Here is a 10231-nt window from a genome sequence, read left to right on the forward strand (position 1 = left end):
ATATTTGAATGTTGTTTTACCAGTTTTCCTAAAGGACAGCTTCCTGCAATCACTAAAATGTTCTTGAACATAAAGAGAAGTACCTTGTTTCCAGAATTCCTGTCTTTGTGCATGATTTCACTGGTAACTTCTTAAGGTCTCTAAAACAAAATGATTGAAAAAAAATCTATGAGTTCTTTTATTTTAACATATTTGCCTTTGTAAAATAAAATTATTTAAAAATATATTTTAAATTAAGCAGTGTTGAAACATAGAATTTTTATTCTGGTCAAATAATTTTAATTGAAAACAAGTGGTATTATTTAGCTGTAAAAAATCTTCCTTAAGCTATGAGAAAAGTCAAATTCCTGAACAGATGATTTTTGGTTTGCTGAAAGTACAAAATGAACAAACTTTTCAAGAAAAGGGTTCAAATGTATTTATAGCAAGTTAAAAAAAAATAAAAGCAAGGTTAAGAGTAGATTTCATGAATTTCTTTCAGTTCCCATATGCATCCACCAGAATCTTGATACAAATTACATATAAAAGCTAAATAGTTACCTCAAACCTATGTAAAACCTATGTAAAACTTAAGAATTCAAGTAAATGCTATGTTAAACTTTGAAATCTCAGGTGTATAAATATGTTCTATTTGTTAGAAAAAAAAAAAAAAAAAAAAAAAGACCAAATTATGTATGGCTATAATCATCACATTTTCCGGGTTACCCATCAGTGGGAAACAAAAACAAAAACAAAAAAGGAAAAAACTTTAAGAAAAAAAAAGACAATTGTAATCCAAGATTAAAAACAATTCTTTAAATCTTTTTCTGATTATTGATTTGAATCCTTTTCATGGTGGGTGATTTAAACACTCCTATAATATATGTTATTGTTTATTCACTTTGAGTTACATAAAATATTTTTTCCTACTTTAGAAACAAACTACTGGTGCCAGATTCCTCATTTGTAGCTGAAATTACATTTCTAGCTGGTTACATTTACTTCTTCAACCAGGGTCATGTTCCTTTGCTTCCTAACCTACTTGATGGATTCCACTCGTCCACCTTTAGCTAATGTTAATGTGTTTGTAGCCAGTTAGCTGCAGCAGTTGCCTGATCCAGATAAAAACAGATTTGTTGAAAACAGCAGTAAATTATTTTTTTGTGAAAAAAATAATGTAGGCAGACACTGGGCTGGAACAAGCATGGGAAAAGGCAAAATATTTTTTCTGCAACTGTCTGCACTTGGGCTAGTATGAAGAGACTGAGGAAACAAAAGGTACCCTTTTTTTAGTGCAGCGCAAATGTTCACATTACCTACAGTAATATCCTGCACTGATTTAAACACAGTTACTCATGTTTCACCTGTATAGGGCTAARGGACTTTTTTGGATAGTGAATAACAATAGATATGGATCTGCCCCCATTCTTCATTTCCATTTTCTTGGACTCGGAGCATACTTTGATCATGCAGCCCTCCAAATCCCTCATCTACCTCCATAGCTATATTAGAATCTCTATTAACTTGCCAATTTCATACACAGGCAGAGGAACAGAAGTCCCAGTGATAACAAATTTCTCTAAGTATCATGAAATTGATAGCTGGGCCAATGAGATAGATTCAAATTGAAGTCCCTATCGAACACTTAAGCTATGCACGTTGTTTGGCTTRCTGGCTGGATAATAAGCATATGCTTATTATACTTATTAAGTAAACACAAAACACACAGTTTAGAATCATGCACGATACATTGCTACCTGTTGTTCAGCTAGCACTTGACAAGCAAAAAAGAAAGATGAGAGTACTGCAGGACATGATAGAGAGCTAGAATCTAACAGAGGTGTCAGAGCAATGTGGGGTCATGTCTAGAAAAACTATGYGGAAAAAAGGAGACAAGCAACATGTCAGGAAACTAGTGCTAATGTCACAGGAGGGAGGGAACCAGGATGGTGAAAAGATACAAGATGCAAAGCTGTGGACACCAGCATCCAACATGTTTGCTGCTCAAAGATGTGCAATGTTTACAGTGCAATTCTTCATGACTTCCAACTTCTGGAATGACTTTTCTTACTCAGCTTCATAAACCTATGACTTCAGACCAACATCTTCAATAGCGTTCCTCAAGGACAGGACAAACAATTTTTATCACAATATGTTTTTCTATCATTTGTCTCAGAGAAATGATTACCATTCACTATGAGAAATCCAACAGAAATTAGGGACTGAAATAGGACCTTTTAGAAAAAAATCTCAGACCACACTCATTACCGCAGTGTCAAAATACTTTTGATAGTGAATTAAGAAACATCACCATTAGATCACGTGCATTTTTTTATCCTGTCTTCTTCATTCTGTGTGGAACAGTGGTTGTAATTAGCTGCTCTCACTGGAATTCATTACAGAGACTCAAACCAATCTTTCTATTGCTTGCTCTATTGTGCTGAGAAACCAAGTTGCTGACYATGACAGTAGTTGAAAGTTTTACGCCCTTAAAGAATGCTGGCTGGCAATGTTTAAGCACGTTCAGTCTGACACTGTATTGAACATATACAGATTTAATACATGGAATACATGGAACCAAAGCAGCGAAAGTAAGGCCAGGAGTGACAGCATTGATCAAAACTCTGGAGAAGACAAAATGCTACAGGATGTTTTTTTGGAGGATGCTAGTTTCAAATTTAAGTAGATTGCATTTCTGCAGGCCCTTGAGATCTAATGAATGTATGTAATACTGGGAGTGTATGACCTCTCAATTGAGCATACAGCTCTAACTTCCAGTCAGCTATGAATAGCATCCAGGAGTAATGCAGCCACTATTACATTCTGCTATTATGAGATAGTGCTATTCTGCAAGACAAACGTGAAATCAGGCATATTGTTCATCAGCAGAATTAAAAATAAGTTTGTAAACAYACACAGATCCATAAAGCAAACTGGTTTTGTTGAAGATGCTCTTATCTCTCTTTAAGATCTTTCTTTCTATCACCTACTAGAGACCGTGGAAATATTTCTATTGACTCAACTAAATATTGGACTACTTGAGCTACAGGAAAAGCAACATTTTCCTATCACCAAGTAATAGTACATCTATTTGTTGTTTTATTTTCTGTTATAGTATTTACGTATATCTTTTTTTTTTTTCAAAAATTTATAATAACTTTGAATATGCTATTCAGATTTGCTATAAGGGGTTTGAACGACCAAAAATGCTCAATTCAACGTCAAAAATCTCATTAAGCAAATAGACAACCTAAAAAGATCTTTTTTTAAAACAGACTTATTGCGATTCTTATTTTACTGTGTCTTTAAGCACCAGAATTGAAAATCATCGTTAATACTTATAATACTTATTAACACTAGATAGGTTTAAGTGTTTTTTAATTAATTACCACTGTTTTGCCTATTACCATCTTCTAGTGATGAGAATCTAGCCTAAATAAGCATTCTGTTAAAACAAACATAAGAACCTCAGATTAATTGTATATTTGCTTACTCTTCTCATTGCATTCCTGCTACTGAGTTACAGAAATTCCATGTATTTCAGTACATCTGTTACGGTATTTCTAAGAAAGAGAAAATGAGAACATGAGAGTTATCACTTACTATTCATGCAGTTATATGCACATATGCTCAGGGGCATGGTTCAACAGCTCTCTCTTTTGGCAAAAGGGCAGCTGAAGTGACTGCTATGACCCCTTTTCCCCATTTGGTGCCAGCTCCTGTGATGTATCTGCCTCTCTGGGGCAATATCACATGATAAAAATTACTTGTCTTAAAAACAAATAAATAAAGCTATTTTAAACGTTGCATTCCACAGTCTGTTGAATGCAAATTATTCAAATGCCTCCTAAAGGGGGTGAGGGCCCTGCTTGGAGTTGGTAACACGGTCAAAAAAATCAAACTTCAGTCCAATGACGGCGCCGCTGCTCGCGGCTCGCCTCCCGCCCACTCATGCGCGCCCTGCGGGGCAGACCTGGTTTCCTCGGGACGTGAGGGCTGCTCCGCGCCCGCCTTTAAACCACAGCGGCTGGCGGGGACAGGGACCCCGCAGATGAGCCCTGGGCGACAGCGGGAGCCCCGTCACCGCTCGCGCCCCTCCCCCGCGGGCGACCGTTAGGCGGCAGCGGCCGTTAGGCCGTTAGCGCCCGGCGCGCGCCGCCCGCCTCAGGCGGCTCCAACGGCAGCTCCCGGACGGCTCCTCCCGGGAGAGGGGCGGCCTGTAGCAAGGCCAAATGCATGCGTTTTTGATTATTTTTCCACACAGCTAGCGTTAAGCGTTAAGAGGGATCCGTCCCGCGCCTTTGGCTTTCACACCCTCTCTTCGAAGCACGGGCAGGCATCTTAAACCTGCAGCCTCGCTCTTTCATTCCGAGGCTCGGGGGAGCGGGACGCGCGGCACACGGCGGCGTCGCCTCTTTCGGAGACATTTTAAACCGCGGCGGGGGAAGAGCACCCCGCTGCGGCCGGCGGAACCGGGTGGCTCCGCGGGGCGGGGATCGCGCAGCAGCAGCACATTTTAAGCTGCGCTTTAACCGCTGCGCTATAATTAGGCAGCGGGAACTCTCTTGGCGCAGCGGAGCGGCGACCCCRCGTTCACACCGGTCTCCACCGCGCAGGCACAAGCGAGCGCGGGCACCGGCGCTGAGGGGGAAGGGACACGCTCCTGGGCGCTACCACTGCGGCCCGAGGCGGGGGAGGGGGGAGGCAGGAGGACGAGCAGAGACTACCTCTCGCTTCGGCGCAACCTGCTTCCTTAAAGCCGCCCAGCGGTCGGGGCGGGGGGATAAAAATAATAAAACCTTCAGGAGAAGTTGGCATCACGTGCTGCTTCCTCCCAGAGCACCGGGGCTTCTCACCGGCTGCCTCCTTCCTCCCCCTCGCGACAAGTGGTACGAGCCGCGGCCAGCCGCACAGGTGTGGCCGGTGGGACAAACCAAGCGTGGCCGGGGGGGCGCGCGCGTGCGTGTGTAGAAGAGTGATGAGAAGTGGCGAGGCGGGAGGGCAAGAGTGGGACGGGGCTGGAGGCGGCCGCATCATCGCAGCGCGACCGCCGCGGGAGATTGAAGCGCCGTCGCTGCTGGGGCCCTGGCGGGGCGAGAGGGAGGCGGCGCCGCTCCCGCGAGTCGTTGTCCGCAGCGGGGGGAGGAAGGGTGGAAAGGGGGAGCGCGCCCGCCCCTCCTCCGGTAAGTGCCAGTCAGCGGGGGGGAGGGGTGCGGGGCGCGTCCGCGGCGGTTGGGGGGCAGTTAAACGGCTGGCGTGGGCCCGCGCCCGAGGCCCGGCCCAGCCCGGGGCGGCCGGGCCCGCCTGGGCCGCGGAGCCGCTGCCCTTGCGGCGGGCTCGGAGTGTGGTGGTGGCCGCAGGCCCCGGGGCCGCCTGTCTGCCCCAGCGCCGGGAGTGGCTCGCCCCGGCGTGATTTGCCGGCCGGAAAGATGATTATTCAGTGTATTTATTTGGTTAAATCGTAGCTGTGTGGAGCGGGGAAGGGTGCACGTGAAGCTGGCCGAGAGCGGSTCTCCTCTCTCAAGGTTGCAGTTGGGTGAGGCGGTAGGAGGTGGCGGCAGTGCACCCCCTTGCCCTGCAGTTAGCACAGCCGTGCAGTGAGTTGAATCATACAGCTGAGCTTGTCTAGAGAGAGAGATAATAATAATAAAAAGCTCTTTGGTTGAGTCAATTTCCTGAGCTGACTGGACAGTAGCGGTAGGTGCAGAGGAACCTCCAGTATCTGCAGATGCTGCTTTGGTGACAGCACAGGTTGAAAGTATTGATGAACTTGTTGCCGATTASCCCCTTGAGTTAGAATTTGGACATCTTGACCTCCTTACTTTGAAGTGACATTCATCCTAAGGCTCTAAAGGACTTTAGGTGCCCTTTGATTATGTTTCTCCATAACCCTTTGAAATTGTGTATGTATTGGCATTTTTTTTTCAGTGGGAATTTTACCTTTTTAGAAATAAATGTCATCTTTTTGTAGCAGTGCATGAGCAAAAATGTGTGTAGGTGGTCATTGCCTGATGGACTTCAGGAACTGGACACAAAAAAGRGCATGCTCTTGGGAAACTGACAACTATGTGACAGAACTAGATTTGTATATATAAATCTAGTRTATAGATTTATATAATCTAGTATTTATATAATGTATATATAAATCATATATAAAAGTGTTCTTGATTCTATCAAATATGATGAGGTGTCTGAACAGATATGAGGTATTTGCCTTTTGTCTAACTGGTCTCTGAATCACAGTGACAAAAGGCTCAAATATGAGGTTTGTGAATGTGCTAAAGAGAGTGCTTCTGTCACTATAGATGATTAGTAGAATGGGGAGAAATCGAATATTTCAAAGAAATTCYGCAACTGGATACTAGTTTGACAGCTCACAAAAGCATTTAGTACTGTGTGAATCTATGGAAAAAGCAACTGCTGCATGCAGGAATCTGTTACATTTAATTTCTTAGGCAAATATGGCAGCTGAGGCAGTGCCAGTGGTTGTTTATAGTTCAGCACTCCCTTTTGGGGAGAAGTTTTTGCTTTCCCTCCAGTCCTTCCCTAGTGTCCATACCTCACATTCTCTGTCTTAAAGGCCTTATATCCCCACATGGTTTAAACGGTTCTCTGTACCTCAGGTGTCATAAGGGCTTTTCTTTTGCTTCTGTGCTATAGAGACCGCTGGGAGATTTCTTCAGGTTCCTGTAGACCGGCTCCTTGCTGGTAAACTTGGGCCCCTTAGAAAAGTTTGATACAGGTGATATAGAACTATTACCATACACAGTCTGGCTTGTAATTCCTGCTTTCCAGTCTGTTACTATTGTATACAGATTGCATCACAACTTCAATCATTGCTTTCCCAGGCCTTGTTTCTGTCAGCCAAAAGTGAAAATTAGAATTTTTACATGATTGTCCAAGAGAATTTTGAGGGCAGTAGCAAAAGGAAGGGGGATGAGAGTATAAGGAGTTTTTCTGAGAGTTTCTCATSGTGTCTGGTTTAGGTTCAGTGACTAGAAGGGTCATTTTTTTCTCACTTCTCTACTCTTTCTGATCTCAAAATCCAATAACTTAAGCTAAAGAGTAACTGGCAACATTTTACTTACCACACATGCAACTGAGTGTTTCTAGCTTTCCCTTTAGGTAAGTTACAAGTCTTTGTAAAGCTTTGCACACCTGGAAAGCTCTCTTTCTTGTCAAAATGTGTACATCAAAATGTTTCCACAAGTGCCTAATACCTGTTCCTGAAATACCACACATAGTGTAGGTCACTTACTGTAATAAAAAGCATGTTTGTTTGCCCAGGGCTCAAGGCGCTTGCGTYGGGGAGGCTGCTGCTTCCTGCTGTGTGAGACTACAGCTCCCAGAAGCACCCGGGCTGCCGGCTGAAAGTGAAAATAAACTTTAGATTGCCCTGTTTTTCTCTGTAGCACATGTCCTTTCTCTTTTGTTTTCTGCCTGCAGCCCCAGTGCCTGCTGCATCTACCTAAACACTGGGAAATCGCTGCCTGGAGGAAGAGGTCGGATCGGGACCCTGCTGGAGCAGCTTCCAGGAACTGCTGCTAAGCCTGCTAGAGAAGCCAGCAAGCGCCACTGCGACTAGAAGTCTAGACTTCAGTGAAAGTTCTTCAGCCTGCGATTCCCACATGCAAGTTGATAACCTAAAACCTGCTGCTTTTCCTGTTGCTGCTGCTGCTGCCTCCAGTGCAGAGAAAGAGGCCAGTGCTCCCTGTCCTCACCTGCTGTGGTTCCCTTTGCCTGGCCTTAGAGCTACCCCGTGGGTTTGCTATACCATGTGGGGCTAAGAGAGGGGCAGTGTTCAGCAGGAAACATGGAGACAGCAGGTAAAGCAGATGGCGGGGAGCAGAGTCATCCAAGCAGCGGCGCAGATGCTTCTGGAGACACTTCTATGGACCGCTACTTGMGATCTCAGGGCTTATATAGAAAGAGAGTTGCCAAGGATGGATCTTGTCTCTTCAGAGCTGTGGCTGAGCAGGTAGCTGTTTTTTTTCAAATAAAGCTGCTTTTCACAAAAGCATGGCAAATGGTGAATCTTAGTAGTGGGTGATAATTAATGTTAAAATGCAAACAAGTACAGGTTAATATGACACAGTTGTGTGTCAAGAAAAGAGAGGAGGTGTCTGTCTTTGAGAGAAACATTCTATTGTGTACAACATTCATGTACCATTAAGAAAATAAGCTTTTTAGTTTGACATCGATTCCAGTTTTCATTTGAGGTTTCAGTATTTGGGGACATATAAAATTGTGTAGGAAAGTGAAATTGGCAGGAGGAGCTTAAGAGGTTTATATTCTTTTAAGTGTTTTGTTGTATTATTGGAGAAAATGAACAATTTTATTCTTCCTGCTAAATTCTCCCTTCCTTGTTTTGGTGTAACTTGAAGGAAAAAAGTGATAGCATCTTAAATAAAAAACAAACAGTGGCGAGAGTKTTGGTGCTTCTGTTTTGAGAATTAAAACACCTGTGCTACTACATAGGTGTGTGTTTTTGTTTTGTTTTTTACTACTTTCTCTACTAAATTTTAAGATGTTAGACAAGYGTTATTGTTCTGAAAGTAACTTTTATGTCAGGGCAATAATGAATACATTGATCTCTTGATGTCTTGAGACTTGATGTCTTGAAGTCTTGAGACTTCTTCCTCAGTCCACTGAGACTTTTTTTCCACCCCTTGAATTTTTAATACTTGGTTCTTATTGACTTGAACAGAGAGTAGAATGCAGGTTTTGTACTGGAATTTGAAGTTCTGCTTTCCAAATAAATGTTTGGACAACAGAGCTACACCTCTTAAATCAAGGGAATGTGATGCTGCACTCTTGGATTTAGCTAGTTTTTGGTTTTGACACACAGTACTAGATTTCATCATCCCTTTCCACAGTGAAAAAGTCTTACTTCATCAAGTAAAATAAAGTTATTTACAGAGAGGTCAGAAAAGGACAACAAACGCTGTTCTAATACTTTCTCTCAGTAAATCTTCTTGGAGTTTAATTTTGAATTTCGTATATTTGAGAATTCCGCTGTTAATTATCTTTAGCTGGGTAATTGAGATTTTACTTGCATAAATACTTCACTTCTGAGTAAATGTCTTAGAATAGTTTTATTTCTAAGAATGTTTATTTCAAAGCAGTATTTAGCATCCAGAAATTGACTATTTATACTCTTTCCTCAAAAATCATAAGAACTAGTGTCATTTTCTTCCGTTTTTCCTCTTACAGGTGTTACACTGTCAGTCTCGGCATATCGATGTACGGATGGCTTGTGTAGACTATCTTCGGAAAAATAGGGAGAAATTTGAAGCAGTAAGTATATGTACTTTTTTCTTTCTCCTCCTAACTGTTTTAAAACCTTATTTTATTCCTTCCACTTTTATAATGTGTAAAGTTTGTTGTAGCTGTGCGCTAGTTTATAATTTTTAAAGTCCATGCTCCTTAAGTTAACTGACTTGTATGGTAGTAACTCATGTTCAAATCTTAGAGAGATCTGTACTGCTTGGACTAGAAGGATACTGGGAAGAGTAGGAGCACTAATGTTCATTTAGAGCAAAAAAAAAAAATCCCAAAACAACAAAAAACTTACACACCTTTCAACTCTTTTAGCCTCTAGTGATACTATCAAAATGTGAAATGATTTTATTTTTGTATAATATACTTGTTAAAAATAACAATGTTCCTATGATGATTAAATGTTTTACAATAAATTTGCCTTCTGAACTGTGTTATAATCTACAAGCTGTTGATATTCTTGCTTTCTGGAACTCAGACCTATATTTTTGACCATTTCTTCCTTTGTTTTGCATTGCCTTGTATTTATATTGTGAGTTTTTTGAGGATGGAGTTTTCTAAAGTTTCTATTGAWAGTTTATCATTAGTACAGCAGGTCTATGTATCCTGTGTGCTCCGCTAATAAAGATTATAATTGGTTTGTACTATTTTTTTAATACAGTTCATAGAGGGGCCCTTTGAAGAGTACTTAAAATGTTTGGAAAATCCACAGGTATGTTGAACTTGGTTATTATTAGAAAGCAGTACTTTTATTGATGTTAGCTTTTGCAGGAAAAACAAAACAACTGACTTGACTGAGTTTGAGGTCTTTGCTATGTATATGTCCCCTATTGTGTGAAGATATATATCTTGATTTTAAATATTTATCTTTCCATGAAATGAGGTTCCAAATGTTTCCAGCCTCTGGAAAACATAACAACAACAAAAATCCTAAAACAACCACATAACATGCCGCATTCCCCCCTGCCCTCCC

At 41.8% G+C, this 10231-nt stretch overlaps 1 protein-coding gene across 3 annotated transcripts in view; it reads left to right on the top strand.

Annotated features, from left to right (window-relative positions):
* The first annotated feature begins 7385 nt into the window (after window positions 1-7385).
* OTUD4 (OTU deubiquitinase 4) overlaps window positions 7386-10231 on the top strand; it is a 23570-nt gene continuing 20724 nt past the window's right edge. For all 3 annotated transcript variants that reach the window (XM_026042615.1, XM_026042616.1, XM_026042619.1), the window contains exons 1-3: window positions 7386-7957; window positions 9193-9276; window positions 9920-9970. In XM_026042615.1, coding sequence (XP_025898400.1) covers window positions 7793-7957; window positions 9193-9276; window positions 9920-9970 — 300 coding nt within the window. In that variant the 5' untranslated portion in view covers window positions 7386-7792. The remainder of the gene's footprint in view (window positions 7958-9192; window positions 9277-9919; window positions 9971-10231) is intronic.

The sequence above is a fragment of the Nothoprocta perdicaria genome, unplaced genomic scaffold (assembly GCF_003342845.1).
Source record: "Nothoprocta perdicaria isolate Ctin4 unplaced genomic scaffold, notPer1 scaffold_31, whole genome shotgun sequence".
NCBI lineage: Eukaryota > Metazoa > Chordata > Aves > Tinamiformes > Tinamidae > Nothoprocta > Nothoprocta perdicaria.